Genomic DNA, 25,037 nt, shown 5'->3' with positions numbered 1-25,037 from the left:
GGGCGCCGCCAACTGCAGGACATACGCGATACTTCGTGATCGCGACGTCATTTCGTGATTCACAGAGTGCTCCCGTTAGGCACGAAATCGTTCTGTGGAGGCTGACATCACTTTCGTTTTCTGGTAACGCCTCCCGGGGCGCCTGTCCGCCGCTGTGGTGCGTGGGGAAGCCACCGCATGGAAACCTCTGGCTCTCAGGTAGAGACCAGCAAAGCTGTATGGTGCGTAATCCGCTCGCCCGCAGCGCGTTTTTCACGGTTTCCATAGCGACTTGGTTTAGTCCCTGTTTTTTTTTTTTCAGCTCTCCGATTGCCTATACCTTTTAGCCTCCTCCTCATTCCGACTTACTCTCTTCCACTCCACTCCACTCCACTCTACTCCATCCCCTCCCCCTCCTCACACACATACACACTAATCGTGTCCCTTTTCATATTTTTCTTCCCCTATAGCTGTTGTTAATCCACAGTCCTCAATGTGAAACCAACACTCTACCGCTTTGAAATTCAGATCGCTGCTTGCCGTCTAACATCGCCAGTGTCTGACATTTTTGATTTTACGTATCTTTGGCTCGTGGAATGTCGGGCAGGCCACTCTTAGACGAAGCCCGTCTTTCACATGATGTGGGTACCCGATTGGTGTCGCTCATCGTGCCGGTGACCGTCACCGTACTGGCTGTGGTGTGGAGCGTGTCGTGCCTTTCGCCAATTTACGTGAATAACCAGGCGCCTCCTCTTTCACTGGTGGTAGACGAGAATAGCGCTGCGAGTGTCGGTGAGAAATTTGTGTACGCGGTGTTCGGGGCCCTGTTTGTCGTTGGGAGCGTTGTGGCTGTGACGTTTGCAATTGTGGCACTGTATCACTTTCATCTTCAGTTTCTCTTGTATGGCTGGTTGGCTTTTTCTGCGGTGTCGATGTTTTTTCTGCTAGTGTGGATTTGGCTAGACTTGTTCTGCACGTACTTTCAAATCCCCTACAACATCCTCTCGATGGGTATTTTTGTCTGGAACTTTGGGGTAGTCGGTCTCATCACCCTTTTTTACTACTCTCACCCTATTGTATCTCAGGTGTACTTGGTCATCGCCTCCACCTTGATCGCGTGGTCTCTGACGGCGCTGCCAGCATGGACGACGTGGGCGTTGCTGATTTTCATCGCTGCGTATGATATTATTGCAGTTCTCTGGCGTCAGGGGCCACTGCATCGCTTAATCAAGGTGGCGCAGGAGCGGAATGAACCAATTCCGGGCTTCATCTACGATAGCGCGCACAGCGTTGCACCGATTTTGACACCCGCAGAAGAAGACTCGGCGCGTTCGCCTGCAGCAACGGCAGGACACTCCACTCCTCAGATGATAGCTGTATCCTGGGTGACAACAGCGCAGCACGCTGCCCCATTCAAGCTGGGTCTTGGAGACTTTATTTTTTATAGCCTTCTCGTCGCTCGCGCCTCGCTTTCAAGCTTTTTGTCGTGGAGCTTCTCTCTGGTAACCATTCTGTCAGGCATGGTGGGTACACTGCTTTACTTGCTGCTTTTCCGCAACTCGATGCGCGCGCTGCCAGCTCTGCCATGCTCCATTTTTCTGTCGATTGTCGTCTTTGTGCTCTGCAGACTGCTTGTAGAGTCACTGAGCACGTTTGTGAGCCAAAACTTGCTGTTACTATAGTGTTCTTGTCTCGGTTTCGCCGTAATGTTCTCTTGTTTGGTTTCCGCTTTGTTTTCGCTTCGTGTGTGTGTGTGTGTGTGCATTGGGCCTACATTTTACTACGCTCCTCCCACATTTCGGCAGGGAAAGCTATTAACACTACTCGACCGGCCTTTACGACTTGCGCTAGAGTATTTGTCATTGTATTTAAGAAAATAAGAAAAAGGGGGAGAGGCATCGTGTCGAACGTGTTCCGGTGACACAGTATCATTGCTCGCATGACGGTGAGCGAAACCGGAAACAGCTTTCTTGCAAGGCTATTTCGTTGCCTATTGCCACCGGGTTTGGCATGCACAAATGTCGCTCGCATCGTATTTTTCCCACTTCGTTTCTACTTGGGCTCCTCACATCCCACCCCCTTTCCTTGAAGCGCGAACGTGATTACCGACTCTGTGTACTCTCATCGTGGACCACTGTTTTGGTTATCTCCACTGTTTCCATTTTCTGTGTTTTGTCTGACATCGCTCTTACACACTCCCGCACAAGAAGAGTGTGCGTATCAACTACCCTTGCTACACATCCTTACATCACCCATAGCCTTTTGTCTTTTCCACTCACACTTCTCATCGATTAAAGAATTCTCAAACATCCCCCCAAAAAAATCGAAGATGCCCCCGAAGAACTACGCTGAAAATGGCGATACCGTCCCCCCACGCGACAGGGCAGAGAAACTCGCGATGGAGTACGAGGATAAGCATCACGAGCGCTCTGGCAAGGGCAACCATAACGCTACACCGAGCTACCAGAGCAAACCGAAATCTGTGCGGTAAGACTCACATTGCCAAGCGTAAAACTCTCCAGGAGTTGATGGAGAGAATGTGGAGGGCTGCGTGGGGGGGTTGTTGTTGTTGGGCTTCATCGTTGCGTAGGTGGCAATGCGCTTTTTTTTTGACATTTTGTAATGCTGCTCGTAATAAAGCCCAAGACAAAGAAAAGCAGCATTTACACGTCAGAGCAAAACTGAAAAATTTGGAGGGGTTTCCTTTCGCGGCCAGCACACCCTTACGTCTGTGTTGAGGCTTTTTTGAGATGTTTCTTCACCCACTCCCCTCCACCCCGCTCCACGTTTACTTTTTATTTCGTTTATGTGTTATTCAATATTCATGAGAGAAGTCTTCTGTTCGAGTGTCTTAGGACGGCAATTGCTGAGTTCTCTCGCCGCTACAGATAAGCAGAACCGACACCCGTGTGTACATATATTTATGAGTACGCACTTTTTTTTCTCGGAGGAAGAAGATCGAGCATTTTTTCCCCTTTTCGATTTTGACTTTGATGAAAGATCATTTTTTTTCAATCGAATGTGCTGCCATTTCTTTTTTACGACGACGTCCTCTATCAGAACGTGCAATAGGGCAGCCAAAGGCGGGTGTTCATGGGTGTGGTGTCAGATTCACCTTTAGGTGATATACCCGCACCCAGACATCCACTTCTATGTGACGGAAAGTTACAGACACCCTACAACAGGCGTGTAATGGTATCGTGTATATACCCGGGGCCTCGCACATCTGCTGGCAAGGGCGTCCTTGAGGTCGATGGAGAAGTTGGTATCTGAGGGTATCCGTAGCTTCCGGCGCCGTTTTTCCCCCAGCAAGTCTCCTCCGCTGAACTTCTTTCCTCTGTTTTGAATGAGGAGGGAGGTCCTGCGTTTCGTGCCACGGCCATTGGCGTCGGTTTGGCTTGGCGTTTTTGGCCTTCACCGTGCATCTTATCTTCCTGATTCGGATCCTATTCCTCAAGGGCCATACTGGGAAGCTACTTTCTCTCCCCGCTCTTGTCTCTATTCAACCCTCTCTCACTTCTTATGTCTTCCTTCCTTTCTCTGTTGTCCTGTGTGTGTGTGTGAAGCAGGTTTGCTGGTACGTTGCTTCACCAAGGCAAGGGTCGCCGGCGTGACATTGACAAGTATCAGATGAGCTTCAAAAGCCAGGATGCGTCAGCAGAGCTCCTTAGCGAACTGCGCGCTCTCATCTCAAGCGGCGGGTCAATGGGCCCTCTCAACGAAGAAAAGGTAAAGTCGGTCGTCGAAAAAATAAACGAATCTTACGCATGTGTTCAATCTATCGCGACAAACCCGTACGCCGATTTGTCCCAACCGTACTACGTGAGCTCCATGAATTACTACCGCTCCAAGTGTTTGCGTGACAAGCGTTGCGTCCTTATGTATCTTCTCTGGAGACAGCAGCAAATTACGAATGCTTGGTGGGGCGTGCGAGACAACTTGCTAGAGGATTCCCTCTCCGCTGCGGAAGCCAAGTACTTGTCTGACTACCAAGGTACCATGGTGGAGTACATGACCTCCTTCGACACACCAATAGACCTGCGCGCATATTTATGGCGACCCCCGTCAGTGCGTCAGCTCGAGGTCCGTGGTTGTTGCCACTACGAGTTCCGCTCTTCTGTCAGCGGCAAGACAATCATCATCAACGTCGGTGATCAGCTCTTTCTCAGTTTTGAGGAGGCTGAGCCCCTCATTCAGCAGGGCGTCGTCGAGCTGGTGGGGCACTGACAGCGTGCAAGTGGTTTCTCCTGTTTTTTTTTTGTCCACGCATAGGTGCTTCCCCCCCCCTCCCTCCCTTTCCTGTCCAGGGGGTTTGGGATTCTTCCTGTGGTGCGCTGCCGCTGTCTTACCTCTTCCAGAGAGGTGACGCAAGCCCTCGGGGAGGGGGGCGGGAGCGAGGGGCACAAGGCTGCTCACCACGTCGCACCATTGAGGGTTGAATCAAAGTGAAAGAAATATCGACAGATACCCTAAAACCGTGTAAAGTCAAGTCGCCATCATCTCTCCTGTGCGCCCTCCCCTTTCATCAGCCTTTTGGAGTGTGTTGCTCTGCCCTGATTTCATGATTTTCTAGAGCAGTCGTGGCGGAGTACGCGTTGCTATACGGTTTCTGTGTGAGCACGTTGCCAACGCGATGCCTCCATCATTTCTTTCCAGTCCCTACTCTCATTTACTGTCTCCTCCTTACTATCCTGAGTGCTGACATCTCACGCGCGTGCGTTTTGTTGCGCTGTGCACCTCCTTTTCTTTTTCCCACCCTCATTTATCATCGTCGTCGGTGTTCTATGAGGCTGCTAGTCATTAATTTGCTGGCAAGTGGTCTTCTCTGCGTTTGCTTTTCACGTAGGCCAGTGAGGCAAAGGGCGGAGGCATTCGGCAGCAACCAGCCCTAAAGCAGTGGTGGCGCGCATCTCAAGGCATTTTTTTTTCTGCTGCTGTTGTTGCCGTTTTCCTCTTGTGTGTCTTATATTTTTCCTTCCGCAATGCGCATATCGCCAAACTCGTTGAGCGAGACTGCCTCGCGACTGGAGCACGACAGAGAACGCGACTTTTTCCGGCTTCTTTACATCGTCGACCGAGCGCGTCGCGTTCCCTCACTTCATGTGAGCAATGTTGATTGGAGGTTGACGTGCGACTGCTTGGATGATATGAACCACCGATATGCAGACACCGGCTTTCTTCTAGGGTTTACGGGGAGCTATGTTCTTCGCAACCGAACTGGTCGCACAGTGTTGTCTCGCTTCTGGTTCTCGATCTACTTGGGTCTTTTTTTTTATGACTGGGAGCTGCGGCAGGCCACGCGCGCTCCTGCGTTGGAATACTGGAACTCTATCTGTACCGTAGACACGGAGATGGGCCGTATCGCTCGAGTGCTGCACACACCTGCCAATTTTTACGAGCCGGCACCGGTGACAGAGGCTCTCAGTAGTGAGCAGCAGTCGCTCCCACGAAGCTCTTCGTCCTCTTTCTCCTCAGCTCCCCAGAGCGCATGGATACGCGACGGGTTGCATCGCTATACCTCAGATATGGTCTCGTCGGTTTTCTTGAAGACACTGTGCTCGCACGTTTTCAAAGGCTCTAGTTGGCGCCACAGCATCGGCGAGAACGTGGAGGTCACGGCGCTCGTAATCAACAACCGCTTCCTTCACTGGAAGGTGTTCGAGTGGTGCCAGGTGCGGCAGAGGGGAACTACAGATCACAGCATCAGTTTTAAGTGGCTCCCGAGCTTCGCGACCAGCGACAGCCTTCGCCGCTCTTTCCAATGCCGCGACCTCATTCTAGAGAGGTCTACGCTCGGTGGCCGTTTGTGGTACCGGACGCATTTCTCATTGCTGCGGTGTTTGGGTTTGGTCTCACTGTAGCCTCTTCACAGAACGCACACCTGCAGACTTCGCAAAGAGGAACTGCACACCGACAAAAAATTGTTTTCGTTCTATTTGTGTCAGCGACACGTGTCGAAGCGAACAATTTCAAATTAAAGGAGGGAGACATGAATGAAGGGGACGGCGGGTGGGCTGCTTTGAGCGCCTAGAGGTGGAGTGTGTGCTCGAACTTTTGTGAATGCACCCCATCAGTGTGACACGCTCTTCCTTCTCCATGCCACCGCTATAGTTGGTGCAGTATGGGAGAAGAAAAAAGAAAACAAGAGACATACCTATAAATGGAGGTGTCGGTATGTGGGTGGGTTAGTAGGTGTGGTGTGTGCAACCGCGCACGTCTCGTTACACTCCTTTGCTTCTCTCTTTGAATGAACACCTGTTTCTCGAGATCGTTGCTGTGATTTGTGGCTCTGAATCCTCGTTTCACGCTTTCCTCTTGCCCACTCACATTGGCGTTTTTTAAATGTGGATTCCGCGACTCTCTGTTCTCCTCACCACTCTCATTTTGCGTGCCTTAGCTCAGATCGGCCGCAACTCACCCAGTCCGTTCGTCAGCTGACATCTCCCATACCCCTCGGGCAGTGTGGAAGGAAACTGTGTGTGTTTGCGCGCGCGCACGTGCACTCTTCATCGCACTGCTGCTCCTTTCCGCAGGCGCGTATTCATTATCACCACAGCGATCACATAGAGTGGTGCTCGAGTAGATCCAAACAAGAAAAGCGGTGCACTGTTTTTTTTTTCTGTTCAGGCGTAGGGCGCCAGGTGTGCCCTTGTCGTCGCCATGATGCGCCACTTCCGTGTTTCTCCGGTGACGCAGCCGCATATCGCTGTTCGGACTAAAATGACGGGCTTTAATCTCTTCACCAAACACGTTCAAGAAGAGAGGAAGGTATTGAAAGCGAGATCGTTTGAGAAGGGCCGTGCTAACATGCGAATCATGGCGAGGCTGTGGAGAAAACTGCCGGTGTGTCGGCGTGCAATGTACAACGAGTGGGCGCTGCAGCGCGATACCTTCGTGAGTAGCGACCCAGAGAAGAAAAACAACACATTCAACTTGCTTATGAGGCTCTTCAGCAGCGATAAAGTCCTACTGAAGGCCGGTGACGAGAGTTTTACCGCGCTCATGGCAAAGTCGACGATGCACGCAATGAGAAAGCAAGACATCCGGCGACTCCAGGCAAAGCTAAAGATAAAGGCGTTCTGCACGAGTAAAGACCGACCCTACGTGAGTGTGACAGCCTCCTATAAGCGTTTTGTCAGTCCAGACATGTTGCTTTTCAATTCCTTCACAGAGATGCAGCGCTCTGTCGCACCAACTCGAAGGAGCGCTTTTGCGGCAATCACGAAAGCGCTTTCCGTCTCAAACATTACTGTTTCCGGGGAAGAGTACGTCATGAAGCGCTACAAGACCCTCTCCCCAGAGCAGCGCAACTGGTTTGCCCCTATCTCGGATAGTGAGGCGCCTTTTTTTGAAATGTTCTGCGCTAGCCGATGTGCGGGTTTTAACCGGAGGCGCTTTGAGATCATACGGCTTTTTGCGTCATTTCGCGGCGTCGAGATTGACCTCGGCAGCAACGCGATACAGGATGAGCTCTACCGTTCTTTCATCAACACAGATCGCTCGCGCGACGGCATCTACTTCAGAGCTCGCCGTAGCCTCGAGCGACTAGAGGCGTTGCGTAGCTCTGACTGTGGCTCGTTTATTGCAAAACGCCTTCCTGAGTCGCGCAAGGTTGACCCTGCAGCGTACGGAATCGACACTTGCTTGGATGACGTAGGCGTCGCCACTGTACTCGCTGAAACACGCGTCGGCCGCTCCGTTTACGACGATGTCATTACCCGGGCTTCTATCCTGCGCGCAAAGGACAAAAATAAACAGTTGTCAATATACAACGTGGCTCAAATGATGCCCAGAGAGGCATCAAGCCACAGTCAGTTTCCCACTGAGAGGTTGAAGAACATAAAGTTCTCTTCAGGCCTTAGCGTCGCCAGGTCGGTGCGAGACTTGAAGACAGCAGTCAAGCAAACTCATAAAAAGAATCCGTCTCAAGCGCGAGTGCTTTCCACGAAGAGATTAGTGGTGAAGAAAAAGTCGAAACTGGCACATACGATGTTCATCGCCTCCAAGGCGGCTGTGGCAAAGGTGACGCCAGCGGCATCTTCCGAAAAGAAGGCGCCGTCCGCGCTGAAGCGTCAGCTGACTAAGAGGCGCGCCATCAAGATTTTCAGCACCAAGGCAAAGAGTGTAAACGCTTCCAGCCGATCCCGAGTAGGGGTGGACGCTGCTGTCAATGATGTCGCAGCGGCCAGCAAGAGGGTATTGAGCAAGGATACCGTTGTATTTCAGGCGGCTGCCGCCACGGAGAAACACGAGGATTCGCTTTTTGCGGAGGAGGAGGATGACGACCGGGCTGGGCCCGACTTCGTCAACAATGTCAGCAGCCACAAGGTTACCCCAACGACGGCGCCGAAGGCGCCGTCGCAGGTGTGCACACCAGCCAGAAATAGAGCAGCTCGCAGTCATTTGCTCACACCTGAGTCAATGCTTCCGGCGACAGCACGGGCTCAGAAGGTGATTGCGGCGCATGCATCCACATATAGGAAGGCACAACGGCCAGTGTCAACAGCTGAGTCCTTGCCCTTCACGCCAGCACGACGTAAGATGAGCTTTGCTGACAATATCCGCGCTCAGTTGGCCAGTTCTCTGTAGATTCCAGGTTCATGGTCTGGTTCCTAGGACTGGGAAGCTGCCTGGCCCACTTCTTCCAAGGCCTTTAAGGGCACATAGATCAAACACTAGAGCCCGCTCCCTACCCCCCTTTCTCAGTGTGGGGGCCATTCCCGTCTTTTATTTCTGTTACTCATTGCCACGACCTCGCGTATTTCTAGCGGTTGGGAGAATTACAGTTGTTACGAGGTGGTTTGAGGAGGAGGAGGGTGGGGGGGGTGGTCAACCCCAGGACAGGGGGAAGCAGGGGTGGGGGTGGTGCCTTTGAGTGCACTCGCGCACACTCACCTGCCCACGAGGGCGAGCAACGTCCAAGCACACAGTTTTCATAGAAAAGAGAGGCACGTCGTCCTCGAGACAGAAGAACAATGCAGTTTCCCCCCTTCAAAAAAAAGGCATGTGAAATAGTACATACAAAGATGCGCAGGCGTCGCGCATATGGGAAACCCGAACAGGCGTGCTGTGCCACTTTCAGGGCATAGGAGTATTAGGTGCTCTGGAAAGCGTCGTCGTTGCTCCTGCCGTTGTGCAGCGTCGTCTCCACATTTTCCTATTGCTCCCTCTTGCACGATTGTGCCATGGGTGTCCTTGTACAGTTCCTTGTTAGGCCCTACTAGTCAAGTAGCCGAGCTCAGTGACACAGTAGTGATGCGGCCCGGCCGACACGGCTTCATTCAGTGCCATTTTCCCACGACTGAGTGTGACGGAGGGGGTGGGGGGCGGAGGAGAGGAGGCGGGGGAAAAATGAAAAAAGTCCCAGTAAACGTGAGAGAAGCGGGTGTGTGGTATGATAAGAGAGGCCCTTCAGGTTGAACACCACTCGATCTTTTTCGTGAGGAGGCGTTGCTCCCCCCTCTTCCTCTGTTATTGAATCTCCCCCACCCTGTATTTGTCGCTGTTATGTATATTTGCCACGTATTCTCCGACTCGGTATCGTTCCTTGCCGTCGTGCTCATCTCCGACTCACTGCATCCAATGTTTCTTCTTTTAACGCGCGCCAGCATTCATCAGCGCTCACAGGAGATTGAGGCTCATACACCCCAGAATTTTACTTGTTTTAGCGCACATACAAATCACGTCCCACTGCAGTGCTATTCTCGGGCACGTGGTTACACACTTTCGGCGCACAAGGGCATACATATTCCCCCCATTAATCTTTTTTCGTTTGTTTCTTTCTTTTGGCGCCCCCAGTATCTTTTATTCAGCAGCTAACCACACATCGGCAAATAATAAAGGGGACACAACCCAATACTGAGCGTCGTCTCTTTTCTCCTCCTCGTGTTTTAGTCTACATTTCCATCGGCCGACGGCTTCGTAGAACTGCGATGTATCAACAGCTCAACTCATTTGCTGCTCCCCGCAACGCAAGTGGTTCCGGACACCTATGCGAAGCGTTGGCGCTATGTCAAACGATCTTGGCGCGCTACCGGCGGACCGGCACCGAGTTCTCCGCCATGGAGGTGAAAGCGATTCAGGCGCTCCTCACCGAACTCCAATGTACCGCCCCAGGATGTGTCGTGAATGAAACGACTTTGCTTCAGTCAACAACTCAAAACTTTCTTGACTCCCTCGCAGGTGCGGATACAATTCCGTACCAAGCATCCGACGACCTCACCGAGTTCTTGCAGGAGTGCTGCGACTGCACCAAGGGTTTGAATGAGCTCTTTGCAGCCATGAATAACCGCCTGGCCTCTGTCATTGAGTCCAGCACTATCCACACGTACATCTTCAATACCAACGACAATATACTTTGGGACCCCGTAAACGACGTCGCCGCTCCGCTGGATGACAGCACGCCGTTGGGAAAGGCGGCACAGGGTCTCCACATGCTCACCATTGCAAATACCTTATACATACCACTCAGGTATCAGTCCGAGTTAGTTGGGTGCGTCGAGGCTCCGGGTAGCCGCATCCCGAGAAACCACAATATTTTCCAGCGCATTCTCAGTGCTGTCAGTGTCACTACCCATAACAGCATCAACCTATGCATCAAAGAGGCTGAGGCTAAAAAGGCGGAGGCCATGGTGAGTATGGCGGCGCGGCTTGCTCGTGACACGCTGGAGGAGTCGGTGCTGGTGCAGTCGATCATCAACACAGCGAAGATGCTGACGGAGAGCGACCGGTGCAGTATCTTTCTGGTAAAGGCGGACGGAAGCTTGGAGGCCCACTTTGAGGACGGCAACGTTGTGGTGGTGCCTGCCGGAACGGGAATCGCGGGCTACGTTGCGGAGTCCGGAGCGGTGGTGAATATTCCCAACGCGTACGAGGATGACCGGTTCAACCGGTCTGTGGACAAGGTGACTGGCTACCACACGCGCACAATCCTGTGCCTGCCGATCGTGTTCGAGGGCACGATCGTTGCCGTTGCGCAGCTGATCAACAAGCTGGACATTGTGACGCGGAGTGGGCAGCGGCTGCCGCGCGTGTTCGGACAGCGTGACGAGGAGCTATTCAAGACCTTCTCATTGTTTGCTGCTGCGTCGTTGCGCAACTGCCGCATCAATGAGACACTGCTGGAGGAAAAGAAGAAGGGCGACGCGATCCTGGACGTTGTGACGCTGCTTGCGAACACGGACATTCGCGATGTGGACAGCATAGTGCTGCACGTGCTGCATGGCGCGAAGAAGCTGCTGAGCGCGGACCGATCGTCGATGTTTTTGCTGGATAAGGAGCGGAACGAGTTGTACAGCAAGGTGGCGGACAGCGCGAGTGAGATTCGGTTCCCTTGCGGGCGCGGTATAGCCGGCACCGTTGCCGAGTCTGGCGTCAGCGAGAATATCAAGGACGCGTACGCTGACTCTCGCTTCAACAGGGCTGTGGACCGGCAGCTGGGCTACCGCACACAATCGATTCTGTGCGAGCCGATCATGCTGGATGGCGAGGTGCTTGCCGTAGTGCAGCTTGTTAACAAACTCAGCGAAAACGGTGGCGTGACCTGCTTCACTCGCGCAGATCAAGAGACCTTCAGGGTGTTCTCTCTGTTTGCCGGTATCTCGATCAACAACAGCCATCTGCTGCAGTTCGCCATCAAGGCAGGCCAGGAGGCGATGGCTTTGGGTCTGCGCCGAAACAGTGTGACGGCGAATCGCTCTTCTAAGGGTGCGTTGGTCGAGGTGACGGCAGCGGAACGTGAGGCGGTGACGTCGATTGACTTCGGGGGCGCATACGACTTCACTTCGCCGGAGTTCAATCTGTTCGAGGTTCGCGAGAAGTACGACAGACCCATGGATGCGGCCGCCGCTGTTGCGTACAAGCTTTTGTGGGACACCGGTCTGCCAGAGAAGTTCGGCTGCCAAGAGCAGACGCTGCTGAACTTCATCTTGCAGTGCCGCCGCAGGTACCGCCACGTGCCGTACCACAACTTCTACCACGTCGTGGATGTGTGCCAGACATTGCACACATACCTGTACGCGGGCAAGGCGTCGGAGCTCCTGACGGAGCTGGAGTGCTACGTGCTGCTGGTGACCGCACTGGTGCACGACCTTGACCACATGGGTCTGAACAACAGCTTCTACTTGAAGACAGACTCGCCGCTAGGTATCTTGTCCAGCGCAAGCGGGAATAACTCCGTGTTGGAGGTGCACCACTGCAACCTTGCCATCGAGATTCTATCTGACCCCACAGCGGACGTGTTCGAGGGCTTGAGCGAGGCCGACGTCACGTTCGCGTACCGCGCGCTGATTGACTGTGTGCTGGCCACCGATATGGCGAAGCACGGTGATGAGGTAAAGCGCTTCAAAGAGGTGGTTGAGAGCGGGTTCGATAAGCAGCAGGAGCGACACCGTCGCATGCTGCTAGAGACACTGATCAAGGCCGGTGACGTGTCAAATGTAACGAAGCCGTTTGAGATGTCGCGCATGTGGGCGATGGCAGTAACGGAGGAGTTCTATTGCCAGGGTGACATGGAGAAGGAGAAGGGCGTGGAGGTGCTGCCGATGTTTGACCGCTCGAAGAACAACGAGCTGGCGCGTGGGCAGATCGGCTTCATTGACTTTGTGGCTGGGAAGTTCTTTAAGGGCATCGTGGGCGATTTGCTTCATGGCATGCAGTGGTGTGCTGACGCGGTGGACACCAACCGTGCGCGATGGCAAGCCATCCTCGATGGCCGCCGCCAGTCCGTCTAATGTGTGATATGAGGCGGCGCTGCCTTGGTATCGGTGGCTCCTTCGATGCGCGTGTGGGGGCGCGCACGGTGAATGTGTTGTGAGGAGTTTCTCGTGGTCTGCCCTCCTCAATGGGGGCATCGTGGAAGGGGGTCCTCTTCACTCCTGCGCAGCTAGTCTCTGCTCGTCTCGTTCACATATGTGCCGCGGGCTCTCATTTTCACCCATCCCCGTCTCTATACCCACCAACTGGCACGGTGGTTGGTATGGTCGTGCGTGTCTTGCTACACATCGTGGATTGCCTTGGCTCTCTTGCGCGACGCCTGCTGTTGCAGTTGTTCTTTGTTTTCCTCTCCACGTACTCTCGTTTCTTGGCGCCCGCCGTCATCTCCCTTCTTTCCTCGCTCTTCGCGTTTCCCTTTCGCAGGGGCTTCTCCGTCCATTTCGTCTCCACGCAGAACACCTCTTCGCCCCCCCCCCCGGTGAGGCTTCGGCCGCATTCGAGTGGCTGTGTGGGCGGCGCATATAACATGTACATTGCTGGTTTCTTCTTCATTTACCCTTTCTTTGTGTATCTCTTCTGTGTTCTTTCTTCTCGCTGTCGCTTTTCCTTCTCTGCCCATATGCTTTCTTTCAAATCGCTTGTTGTTGTCATTGCCGATATGTCATTTCTCTGTTTGCCTTCTGCTGTTTTTATTTAATCATGTGCCTCCCCATGCCCTCTGTAGCTCTGGTGGAGAGAGGGGGCGGGGGGGTGAAGCTCAGCGTGGGGGGTATCAAGAGCGTACTAACTGCTTTGTGGTGAAGCCAACCAGCCCCCTATAGCTCTGTCAGTGCTGAACCGCTTTCTGGTGTGAAAGGGTTCCGAGCTCCTGCAACGTGAGGTGGTCAGAGTGATTTCTCGGTACGAGTGTCGGCAGCCAGACGGTGGATGGCGGTGTGTGTGTGTGTGTGATGAACACGCTGAGGAACCCCCCTCCTCACCGACACTTCTCTTCCCCCTACTTTTCACGCGCTTTTCTCATTATACGTGTCTCTTGCCTCCCTCCCTCCCGCTGCTCTTCCCTCCCCCTCCCCCTTGTCTGTCTGTCTCTTCGTCTTCGTGTGTGTTTTCCTTGTTTCTCTCTTCCACCTGATGTCGATTGTCTTTTTTTCTTTGTTTTTTAGGGGTTTTCTGGTGGCCCTTGACGGTTCCTAGGACCTCGCTTTTATAAGAGGGTGTAGTGCTCCCCGCCTCCGACAACAGCGCTCTCCTGGTGCGGACCCCGATATGCAGGCGTGCGATCACTATGCGTGCATGGGCTGTCAAGCATAGCTGGCATGATGTATCGCATCCAAACCGGGAATTCAGAGGTCAGAGAGGGGTACAACGATGCATGAACAAGGCCAGAGGAAAGCCACGCCAATCCGGGCTCCGTGGGTGTGCACTTATGTGCGGTGCCCGGGGCACCTCTTACATCCGACCGGATGGGCTGATGTAGGCACAGATGCCAGAAGCAGGACGAGGGTCAGCCCGAATGATGTCATCGAGCTCTGCAGACTCCTCATATCGGAGTCTTCACAGCATATATGACAGAGCGCCGGGAACTGAAGCGACTGCGGGAATTGCATCTCAAACTGGTCGAGTGCAGGGTCTGGGAAGGTCCCTGATCTGAGGGGTGGCTAGCTTCCCCCCTCCTTGAGGGCATCCGGCATGCACCTAGATGACTCTCTGCTTGGGAGGCCGCCATCACTTCCGCCCTCGAGCATGACCCTGGGCGCGGTCTGTGTGCATGAAGGTATGCCGTATACCCCAAAGCGTACCTGCCACTGATCGCGCACCACGTCTCTGGAGCGAGGATGAAAATGACAAGAGAATCCCGCTAGGCGCATGCCCCGACTCGACGTCGGAGATGCTCTGTCCTCTACGGCCCGGGGGTAGTCATGACTCCAGGGGCTATAGGCGAAGTGTGGGTGTATGCGTATACGTGTGGACTTGTTCGTGGCCGGGTGGTATGTTGGGAAATAGAAACGGTGTATGCTCGCTTTCACCCTTTGCGCCCATGGACGCTTCGTTGGTTCAAACTACACCCCGCCACCCTCTCCGCGTGCTGCCTTGGCTCGCTCCCTCCTTCGTTCTTCTTGCCTCTTCGAGCAACGCAGGCCACTCACAACCCGCTTTTTGCACTTCCGCGTCCCGCGCATGCGCCTCTTCTGGTGGGCGGGTGCACCATCTCGGACACCCTTGTATATTATCCTGACGTGCTGGAGAAAGTAATAAAGCCGACCACTGCTGCCCAGCGTGTGCTACCCCACTCCGTCGCTCTTTTACGTGAGGTCACCAGGTATTGTGAGGGCATATAGAAGCCGCCTTGTGTGGAATGCGGTGACGGAATATCCGTGAGAGGGAGACCAGCTGCGTTTGTCAGGCGAGTGAGCCGCGTTTGTGCAGCGACTGCTTTCATGTGTGCTTGCCTTCTCTATGCGTTTGTTTTGCCCTCAGTTTGATTCCTCTTGATGACTACTTCATGTTCACCACCTCCTCTCTCGCCGCTTTTCCCAAATCTGAACGTGCCTCCATGGGAGAAGAATTTAGACTCAATACTGCCTGCCCGTGCCTGCGTGCTTGCTTACGTCCGCGAGTGTATGCTTGTGCGTGTCAGAGCCAACTCAAGTCCTCCAGCTCCACCGTATCCTTGTTGGGCCTCACGAGCTGTTCTCGCCACCGGCTCGTTGCGTATGTATATATATATATATATTTGGAGCTTCACACAGTCGCGCTAGCAAAGACCACAAGAGGGGGGGAGGGGGAGCTGTTTCTGTACACGTGTACAGTGAGCTCACTTGAAGCTGGGGTTGTACGCGCGCTCAACGCTCCACAGCGAGGTGCGGCGAGGCGCCAGTGTAAGTCATGTCATTTTCCATGGCGATGAGACCATCTGTGATTGATGCAGGCGTCTACCGAAGCGGTAGCGATCATCTCCTCGAGGCACTTGCGCTGTGCGATTCCATACTGAGCCGCTACAAGCGCTGTGGGGTGCGGCTTACCGAGAGGGAGATCGCCGCCTTCGCCAATGTAGAGCGGCGTGTGTCTGCCCTGAATGGGAGTTCAGCAGATACTCCAAGTCCAGTGCGTGCGTCTCGAAGTTTATCGCCGGATTCGGGACTGCATGAGTATGCTCGACTGTTGCAGCGCTGCTTGACCTTTCCACACACCCCTGCGAAGATCGTTGCCTCCATCAACGATGAGCTCTCTAAAGTGGTGGGTTGTCCGGTGCGCACGTACTATGTGAACACAAACGATGCGGTGCTGTGCGATCCAGTTCACGCCACTGTTGTTCCCATGAACGCATCAACCGTCATCGGCAGGTGTGTGCAGACACAGACGACGGTGACCGCCTCCAGCTCCGTCTACGTTCCCCTGTGTCATGACGGCCGTGTTGTTGGCTGCATCGAGGTGGAGGGCACTGCGGTGCAGATAGGCACGTCTTTTTTCGGATACGCCCTCCAAGTGGCGGCGCTCACGCTACAGAACGTCAGTTGTATCGAGGAACTGCGGTGGGAGACGCAGAAGGCGGAGGCCATGGTGAGTATGGCGACGCGGCTTGCTCGTGACACGCTGGAGGAGTCGGTGCTGGTGCAGTCGATCATCAACACAGCGAAGATGCTGACGGAGAGCGACCGGTGCAGTATCTTTCTGGTAAAGGCGGACGGAAGCTTGGAGGCCCACTTTGAGGACGGCAACGTTGTGGTGGTGCCTGCCGGAACGGGAATCGCGGGCTACGTTGCGGAGTCCGGAGCGGTGGTGAATATTCCCAACGCGTACGAGGATGTCAGGTTCAACCGGTCTGTGGACAAGGTGACTGGCTACCACACGCGCACAATCCTGTGCCTGCCGATCGTGTTCGAGGGCACGATCGTTGCCGTTGCGCAGCTGATCAACAAGCTGGACATTGTGACACAGAGTGGGCAGCGGCTGCCGCGCGTGTTTGGACAGCGTGACGAGGAGCTATTCAGGACCTTCTCAATGTTTGCTGCTGCGTCGTTGCGCAACTGCCGCATCAATGAGACACTGCTGGAGGAAAAGAAGAAGGGCGACGCGATCCTGGACGTTGTGACGCTGCTTGCGAACACGGACATTCGCGATGTGGACAGCATAGTGCTGCACGTGCTGCATGGCGCGAAGAAGCTGCTGAGCGCGGACCGATCGTCGATGTTTTTGCTGGATAAGGAGCGGAACGAGTTGTACAGCAAGGTGGCGGACAGCGCGAGTGAGATTCGGTTCCCTTGCGGGCGCGGTATAGCCGGCGCCGTTGCCGTGTCTGGTGTCAGCGAGAATATCAAGGACGCGTACGCTGACTCTCGCTTCAACAGGGCTGTGGACCGGCAGCTGGGCTACCGCACGCAATCGATTCTGTGCGAGCCGATCATGCTGGATGGCGAGGTGCTTGCCGTAGTGCAGCTTGTTAACAAACTCAGCGAAAACGGTGGCGTGACCTGCTTCACTCGCGCAGATCAAGAGACCTTCAGGGTGTTCTCTCTGTTTGCCGGTATCTCGATCAACAACAGCCATCTGCTGCAGTTCGCCATCAAGGCAGGCCAGGAGGCGATGGCTTTGGGTCTGCGCCGAAACAGTGTGACGGCGAATCGCTCTTCTAAGGGTGCGTTGGTCGAGGTGACGGCAGCGGAACGTGAGGCGGTGACGTCGATTGACTTCGGGGGCGCATACGACTTCACTTCGCCGGAGTTCAATCTGTTCGAGGTTCGCGAGAAGTACGACAGACCCATGGATGCGGCCGCCGCTGTTGCGTACAAGCTTTTGTGGGACACCGGTCTGCCAGAGAAGTTCGGCTGCCAAGAGCAGACGCTGCTGAACTTCATCTTGCAGTGCCGCCGCAGGTACCGCCACGTGCCGTACCACAACTTCTACCACGTCGTGGATGTGTGCCAGACATTGCACACATACCTGTACGCGGGCAAGGCGTCGGAGCTCCTGACGGAGCTGGAGTGCTACGTGCTGCTGGTGACTGCACTGGTGCACGACCTTGACCACATGGGTCTGAACAACAGCTTCTACTTGAAGACAGACTCGCCGCTAGGTATCTTGTCCAGCGCAAGCGGGAATAACTCCGTGTTGGAGGTGCACCACTGCAACCTTGCCATCGAGATTCTATCTGACCCCGCAGCGGACGTGTTCGAGGGCTTGAGCGAGGCCGACGTCACGTTCGCGTACCGCGCGCTGATTGACTGTGTGCTGGCCACCGATATGGCGAAGCACGGTGATGAGGTAAAGCGCTTCAAAGAGGTGGTTGAGAGCGGGTTCGATAAGCAGCAGGAGCGACACCGTCGCACGCTGCTAGAGACACTGATCAAGGCCGGTGACGTGTCAAATGTAACGAAGCCGTTTGAGATGTCGCGCATGTGGGCGATGGCAGTAACGGAGGAGTTCTATTGCCAGGGTGACATGGAGAAGGAGAAGGGCGTGGAGGTGCTGCCGATGTTTGACCGCTCGAAGAACAACGAGCTGGCGCGTGGGCAGATCGGCTTCATTGACTTTGTGGCTGGGAAGTTCTTTAAGGGCATCGTGGGCGATTTGCTTCATGGCATGCAGTGGTGTGCTGACGCGGTGGACACCAACCGTGCGCGATGGCAAGCCATCCTCGATGGCCGCCGCCAGTCCGTCTAATGTGTGATATGAGGCGGCGCTGCCTTGGTATCGGTGGCTCCTTCGATGCGCGTGTGGGGGCGCGCACGGTGAATGTGTTGTGAGGAGTTTCTCGTGGTCTGCCCTCCTCAATGGGGGCATCGTGGAAGGGGGGGGTCCTCTTCACTCCTGCGCAGCTAGTCTCTGCTCGTCTCGTTCACATATGTGCCGCGGGCTCTCATTTTCACCCATCCCCGTCTCTATACCCACCAACTGGCACGGTGGTTGGTATGGTCGTGCGTGTCTTGCTACACATCGTGGATTGCCTTGGCTCTCTTGCGCGACGCCTGCTGTTGCAGTTGTTCTTTGTTTTCCTCTCCACGTACTCTCGTTTCTTGGCGCCCGCCGTCATCTCCCTTCTTTCCTCGCTCTTCGCGTTTCCCCTTTCGCAGGGGCTTCTCCGTCCATTTCGTCTCCACGCAGAACACCTCTTCGCCCCCTCCCCCGGTGAGGCTTCGGCCGCATTCGAGTGGCTGTGTGGGCGGCGCATATAACATGTACATTGCTGGTTTCTTCTTCATTTACCCTTTCTTTGTGTATCTCTTCTGTGTTCTGTCTTCTTGCTGTCGCTTTTCCTTCTCTGCCCATATGCTTTCTTTCAAATCGCTTGTTGTTGTCATTGCCGATATGTCATTTCTCTGTTTGCCTTCTGCTGTTTTTATTTAATCATGTGCCTCCCCATGCCCTCTGTAGCTCTGGTGGAGAGAGGGGGCGGGGGGTGAAGCTCAGCGTGGGGGGTATCAAGAGCGTACTAACTGCTTTGTGGTGAAGCCAACCAGCCCCCTATAGCTCTGTCAGTGCTGAACCGCTTTCTGGTGTGAAAGGGTTCCGAGCTCCTGCAACGTGAGGTGGTCAGAGTGATTTCTCGGTACGAGTGTCGGCAGCCAGACGGTGGATGGCGGTGTGTGTGTGTGTGTGATGAACACGCTGAGGAACCCCCCTCCTCACCGACACTTCTCTTCCCCCTACTTTTCACGCGCTTTTCTCATTATACGTGTCTCTTGCCTCCCTCCCTCCCGCTGCTCTTCCCTCCCCCTCCCCCTTGTCTGTCTGTCTCTTCGTCTTCGTGTGTGTTTTCCTTGTTTCTCTCTTCCACCTGATGTCGATTGTCTTTTTTTCTTTGTTTTTTAGGGGTTTTCTGGTGGCCCTTGAGGGTTCCTAGGACCTCGCTTTTATAAGAGGGTGTAGTGCTCCCCGCCTCCGACAACAGCGCTCTCCTGGTGCGGACCCCGATATGCAGACGTGCGATCACTATGCGTGCATGGGCTGTCAAGCATAGCTGGCATGATGTATCGCATCCAAACCGGGAATTCAGAGGTCAGAGAGGGGTACAACGATGCATGAACAAGGCCAGAGGAAAGCCACGCCAATCCGGGCTCCGTGGGTGTACACTTATGTGCGGTGCCCGGGGCACCTCTTACATCCGACCGGATGGGCTGATGTAGGCACAGATGCCAGAAGCAGGACGAGGGTCAGCCCGAATGATGTCATCGAGCTCTGCAGACTCCTCATATCGGAGTCTTCACAGCATATATGACAGAGCGCCGGGAACTGAAGCGACTGCGGGAGTTGCATCTCAAACTGGTCGAGTGCAGGGTCTGGGAAGGTCCCTGTTCTGAGGGGTGGCTAGCTTCCCCCCTCCTTGAGGGCATCCGGCATGCACCTGGATGACTCTCTGCTCTCTGTTTGGGAGGCCGCCATCACTTCCGCCCTCGAGCATGACCCTGGGCGCAGTCTGTGTGCATGAAGGTATGCCGTATACCCCAAAGCGTACCTGCCACTGATCGCGCACCACGTCTCTGGAGCGAGGATGAGAATGACAAGAGAATCCCGCTAGGCGCATGCCCCGACTCGACGTCGGAGATGCTTTGTCCTCTACGGCCCGGGGGTAGTCATGACTCCAGGGGCTATAGGCGAAGTGTGGGTGTATGCGTATACGTGTGGACTTGTTCGTGGCCGGGTGGTATGTTGGGAAATAGAAACGGTGTATGCTCGCTTTCACCCTTTGCGCCCATGGACGCTTCGTTGGTTCAAACTACACCCCGCCACCCTCTCCGCGTGCTGCCTTGGCTCGCTCCCTCCTTCGTTCTTCTTGCCTCTTCGAGCAACGCAGGCCACTCACAACCCGCTTTTTGCACTTCCGCGTCCCGCGCACGCGCCTCTTCTGGTGGGCGGGTGCACCATCTCGGACACCCTTGTATATTATCCTGACGTGCTGGAGAAAGTAATAAAGCCGACCACTGCTGCCCAGCGTGTGCTACCCCACTCCGTCGTTCTTTTACGTGAGGTCACCAGGTATTGTGAGGGCATATAGAAGCCGCCTTGTGTGGAATGCGGTGACGGAATATCCGTGAGAGGGAGACCAGCTGCGTTTGTCAGGCGAGTGAGCCGCGTTTGTGCAGCGACTGCTTTCATGTGTGCTTGCCTTCTCTATGCGTTTGTTTTGCCCTCAGTTTGATTCCTCTTGATGACTACTTCATGTCCACCACCTCCTCTCTCGCCGCTTTTCGCAAATCTGAACGTGCCTCCATGGGAGAAGAATTTAGACTCAATACTGCCTGCCCGTGCCTGCGTGCTTGCTTACGTCCGCGAGTGTATGCTTGTGCGTGTCAGAGCCAACTCAAGTCCTCCAGCTCCACCGTATCCTTGTTGGGCCTCACGAGCTGTTCTCGCCACCGGCTCGTTGCGTATGTATGTATATATATATATTTGGAGCTTCACACAGTCGCGCTAGCAAAGACCACAAGAGGGGGGGGAGGGGGAGCTGTTTCTGTACACGTGTACAGTGAGCTCACTTGAAGCTGGGGTTGTACGCGCGCTCAACGCTCCACAGCGAGGTGCGGCGAGGCGCCAGTGTAAGTCATGTCATTTTCCATGGCGATGAGACCATCTGTGATTGATGCAGGCGTCTACCGAAGCGGTAGCGATCATTTCCTCGAGGCACTTGCGCTGTGCGATTCCATACTGAGTCGCTACAAGCGCTGTGGGGTGCGGCTTACCGAGAGGGAGGTCGCCGCCTTCGCCAATGTAGAGCGGCGTGTGTCTGCCCTGAATGGGAGTTCAGCAGATACTCCAAGTCCAGTGCGTGCGTCTCGAAGTTTATCGACGGATTCGGGACTGCATGAGTATGCTCAACTGTTGCAGCGCTGCTTGACCTTTCCACACACCCCTGCGAATATCGTTGCCTCCATCAACGATGAGCTCTCTAAAGTGGTGGGTTGTCCGGTGCGCACATACTATGTGAACACAAACGATGCGGTGCTGTGCGATCCAGTTCACGCCACTGTTGTTCCCATGAACGCATCAACCGCCATCGGCAGGTGTGCGCAGACACAGACGACGGTGACCGCCTCCAGCTCCGTCTACGTTCCCCTGTGTCACAACAGCCGTGTTGTTGGCTGCATCGAAGTGGAGGGCACTGCGGTGCAGATAGGCACGTCTTTTTTCGGATACGCCCTCCAAGTGGCGGCGCTCACGCTACAGAGCATCACTTTTATTGAGGAACTGCAGTGGGAGACGCAGAAGGCGGAGGCCATGGTGAGTATGGCGACGCGGCTTGCTCGTGACACGCTGGAGGAGTCGGTGCTGGTGCAGTCGATCATCAACACAGCGAAGATGCTGACGGAGAGCGACCGCTGCAGTATCTTTCTGGTAAAGGCGGACGGAAGCTTGGAGGCCCACTTTGAGGATGGCAACGTTGTGGTGTTGCCTGCCGGAACGGGAATCGCGGGCTACGTTGCGCAGTCCGGCGCGGTGGTGAATATCCCCAACGCGTACGAGGATGACCGGTTCAACCGGTCTGTGGACAAGGTGACTGGCTACCACACGCGCACAATCCTGTGCCTGCCGATCGTGTTCGAGGGCACGATCGTTGCCGTTGCGCAGCTGATCAACAAGCTGGACATTGTGACACGGAGTGGGCAGCGGCTGCCGCGCGTGTTCGGACAGCGTGACGAGGAGCTATTCAAGACCTTCTCATTGTTTGCTGCTGCGTCGTTGCGCAACTGCCGCATCAATGAGACACTGCTGGAGGAAAAGAAGAAGGGCGACGCGATCCTGGACGTTGTGACGCTGCTTGCGAACACGGACATTCGCGATGTGGACAGCATAGTGCTGCACGTGCTGCATGGCGCGAAGAAGCTGCTGAGCGCGGACCGATCGTCGATGTTTTTGCTGGATAAGGAGCGGAACGAGTTGTACAGCAAGGTGGCGGACAACGCGAGTGAGATTCGGTTCCCTTGCGGGCGCGGTATAGCCGGCGCCGTTGCCGTGTCTGGTGTCAGCGAGAATATCAAGGACGCGTACGCTGACTCTCGCTTCAACAGGGCTGTGGACCGGCAGCTGGGCTACCGCACGCAATCGATTCTGTGCGAGCCGATCATGCTGGATGGCGAGGTGCTTGCCGTAGTGCAGCTTGTTAACAAACTCAGCGAAAACGGTGGTGTGACCTGCTTCACTCGCGCAGATCAAGAGACCTTCAGGGTGTTCTCTCTGTTTGCCGGTATCTCGATCAACAACAGCCATCTGCTGCAGTTCGCCATCAAGGCAGGCCAGGAGGCGATGGCTTTGGGTCTGCGCCGAAACAGTTTAGCTGCCCAGCGTCCTCCTAAGAGTCTGTTGGTCGAGGTGACGGCAGCGGAACGTGAGGCGGTGACGTCGATTGACTTCGGGGGCGCATACGACTTCACTTCGCCGGAGTTCAATCTGTTCGAGGTTCGCGAGAAGTACGACAGACCCATGGATGCGGCCGCCGCTGTTGCGTACAATCTTTTGTGGGACACCGGTCTGCCAGAGAAGTTCGGCTGCCAAGAGCAGACGCTGCTGAACTTCATCTTGCAGTGCCGCCGCAGGTACCGCCACGTGCCGTACCACAACTTCTACCACGTCGTGGATGTGTGCCAGACATTGCACACATACCTGTACGCGGGCAAGGCGTCGGAGCTCCTGACGGAGCTGGAGTGCTACGTGCTGCTGGTGACTGCACTGGTGCACGACCTTGACCACATGGGTCTGAACAACAGCTTCTACTTGAAGACAGACTCGCCGCTAGGTATCTTGTCCAGCGCAAGCGGGAATAACTCCGTGTTGGAGGTGCACCACTGCAACCTTGCCATCGAGATTCTATCTGACCCCGCAGCGGACGTGTTCGAGGGCTTGAGCGAGGCCGACGTCACGTTCGCGTACCGCGCGCTGATTGACTGTGTGCTGGCCACCGATATGGCGAAGCACGGTGATGAGGTAAAGCGCTTCAAAGAGGTGGTTGAGAGCGGGTTCGATAAGCAGCAGGAGCGACACCGTCGCACGCTGCTAGAGACACTGATCAAGGCCGGTGACGTGTCAAATGTAACGAAGCCGTTTGAGATGTCGCGCATGTGGGCGATGGCAGTAACGGAGGAGTTCTATTGCCAGGGTGACATGGAGAAGGAGAAGGGCGTGGAGGTGCTGCCGATGTTTGACCGCTCGAAGAACAACGAGCTGGCGCGTGGGCAGATCGGCTTCATTGACTTTGTGGCTGGGAAGTTCTTTAAGGGCATCGTGGGCGATTTGCTTCATGGCATGCAGTGGTGTGCTGACGCGGTGGACACCAACCGTGCGCGATGGCAAGCCGTCCTCGATGGCCGCCGCCAGTCCGTCTAATGTGTGATATGAGGCGGCGCTGCCTTGGTATCGGTGGCTCCTTCGATGCGCGTGTGGGGGCGCGCACGGTGAATGCGTTGTGAGGAGTTTCTCGTGGTCTGCCCTCCTCAATGGGGGCATCGTGGAAGGGGGGGTCCTCTTCACTCCTGCGCAGCTAGTCTCTGCTCGTCTCGTTCACATATGTGCCGCGGGCTCTCATTTTCACCCATCCCCGTCTCTATACCCACCAACTGGCACGGTGGTTGGTATGGTCGTGCGTGTCTTGCTACACATCGTGGATTGCCTTGGCTCTCTTGCGCGACGCCTGCTGTTGCAGTTGTTCTTTGTTTTCCTCTCCACGTACTCTCGTTTCTTGGCGCCCGCCGTCATCTCCCTTCTTTCCTCGCTCTTCGCGTTTCCCCTTTCGCAGGGGCTTCTCCGTCCATTTCGTCTCCACGCAGAACACCTCTTCGCCCCCTCCCCCGGTGAGGCTTCGGCCGCATTCGAGTGGCTGTGTGGGCGGCGCATATAACATGTACATTGCTGGTTTCTTCTTCATTTACCCTTTCTTTGTGTATCTCTTCTGTGTTCTTTCTTCTCGCTGTCGCTTTTCCTTCTCTGCCCATATGCTTTCTTTCAAATCGCTTGTTGTTGTCATTGCCGATATGTCATTTCTCTGTTTGCCTTCTGCTGTTTTTATTTAATCATGTGCCTCCCCATGCCCTCTGTAGCTCTGGTGGAGAGAGGGGGCGGGGGGTGAAGCTCAGCGTGGGGGGTATCAAGAGCGTACTAACTGCTTTGTGGTGAAGCCAACCAGCCCCCTATAGCTCTGTCAGTGCTGAACCGCTTTCTGGAGTGAAAGGGTTCCGAGCTCCTGCAACGTGAGGTGGTCAGAGTGATTTCTCGGTACGGGTGTCGGCAGCCAGACCGTGGATGGCGGTGTGTGTGTGTGTGTGTGTGTGTGTGTAGCCTGTGACAATGAAGGCGTCTGCACTATTTGCATGATGGGCACCGTGTCTGCGTGTTTCGAACGGATCTCACCCGGCTAT

At 55.0% G+C, this 25,037-nt stretch overlaps 7 protein-coding genes across 7 annotated transcripts; all 7 read left to right on the top strand.

The window, feature by feature from the left end:
* Positions 1-575: 575 nt before the first annotated feature.
* On the top strand, positions 576-1,661 carry JKF63_06187 (uncharacterized protein; the record flags this gene model as incomplete). Its single annotated transcript, XM_067902137.1, has 1 exon — positions 576-1,661. The coding sequence occupies one exon, from the start codon at positions 576-578 to the stop codon at positions 1,659-1,661; it is 1,086 nt and encodes a 361-aa protein (XP_067758484.1).
* Positions 1,662-3,609: 1,948 nt separating this feature from the next.
* On the top strand, positions 3,610-4,206 carry JKF63_06185 (uncharacterized protein; the record flags this gene model as incomplete). The annotated part of the gene is made up of 1 exon (XM_067902136.1): positions 3,610-4,206. The coding sequence occupies one exon, from the start codon at positions 3,610-3,612 to the stop codon at positions 4,204-4,206; it is 597 nt and encodes a 198-aa protein (XP_067758483.1).
* A 755-nt stretch (positions 4,207-4,961) lies between these two features.
* Positions 4,962-5,840, top strand: JKF63_06184 (uncharacterized protein; the record flags this gene model as incomplete). Its single annotated transcript, XM_067902135.1, has 1 exon — positions 4,962-5,840. The coding sequence occupies one exon, from the start codon at positions 4,962-4,964 to the stop codon at positions 5,838-5,840; it is 879 nt and encodes a 292-aa protein (XP_067758482.1).
* A 799-nt stretch (positions 5,841-6,639) lies between these two features.
* Positions 6,640-8,568, top strand: JKF63_06183 (uncharacterized protein; the record flags this gene model as incomplete). Its single annotated transcript, XM_067902134.1, has 1 exon — positions 6,640-8,568. The coding sequence occupies one exon, from the start codon at positions 6,640-6,642 to the stop codon at positions 8,566-8,568; it is 1,929 nt and encodes a 642-aa protein (XP_067758481.1).
* Positions 8,569-9,911: 1,343 nt separating this feature from the next.
* On the top strand, positions 9,912-12,710 carry JKF63_06182 (uncharacterized protein; the record flags this gene model as incomplete). The annotated part of the gene is made up of 1 exon (XM_067902133.1): positions 9,912-12,710. The coding sequence occupies one exon, from the start codon at positions 9,912-9,914 to the stop codon at positions 12,708-12,710; it is 2,799 nt and encodes a 932-aa protein (XP_067758480.1).
* A 2,869-nt stretch (positions 12,711-15,579) lies between these two features.
* Positions 15,580-18,354, top strand: JKF63_06181 (uncharacterized protein; the record flags this gene model as incomplete). Its single annotated transcript, XM_067902132.1, has 1 exon — positions 15,580-18,354. The coding sequence occupies one exon, from the start codon at positions 15,580-15,582 to the stop codon at positions 18,352-18,354; it is 2,775 nt and encodes a 924-aa protein (XP_067758479.1).
* Positions 18,355-21,234: 2,880 nt separating this feature from the next.
* Positions 21,235-24,009, top strand: JKF63_06180 (uncharacterized protein; the record flags this gene model as incomplete). Its single annotated transcript, XM_067902131.1, has 1 exon — positions 21,235-24,009. The coding sequence occupies one exon, from the start codon at positions 21,235-21,237 to the stop codon at positions 24,007-24,009; it is 2,775 nt and encodes a 924-aa protein (XP_067758478.1).
* Positions 24,010-25,037: the final 1,028 nt, after the last annotated feature.

Source organism: Porcisia hertigi, chromosome 15 (assembly GCF_017918235.1).
Source record: "Porcisia hertigi strain C119 chromosome 15, whole genome shotgun sequence".
Classification (NCBI taxonomy): domain Eukaryota; phylum Euglenozoa; class Kinetoplastea; order Trypanosomatida; family Trypanosomatidae; genus Porcisia; species Porcisia hertigi.
Note: the sequence above shows the minus strand (reverse complement) of the source record. Positions and strands in the feature narration are given on the sequence as shown.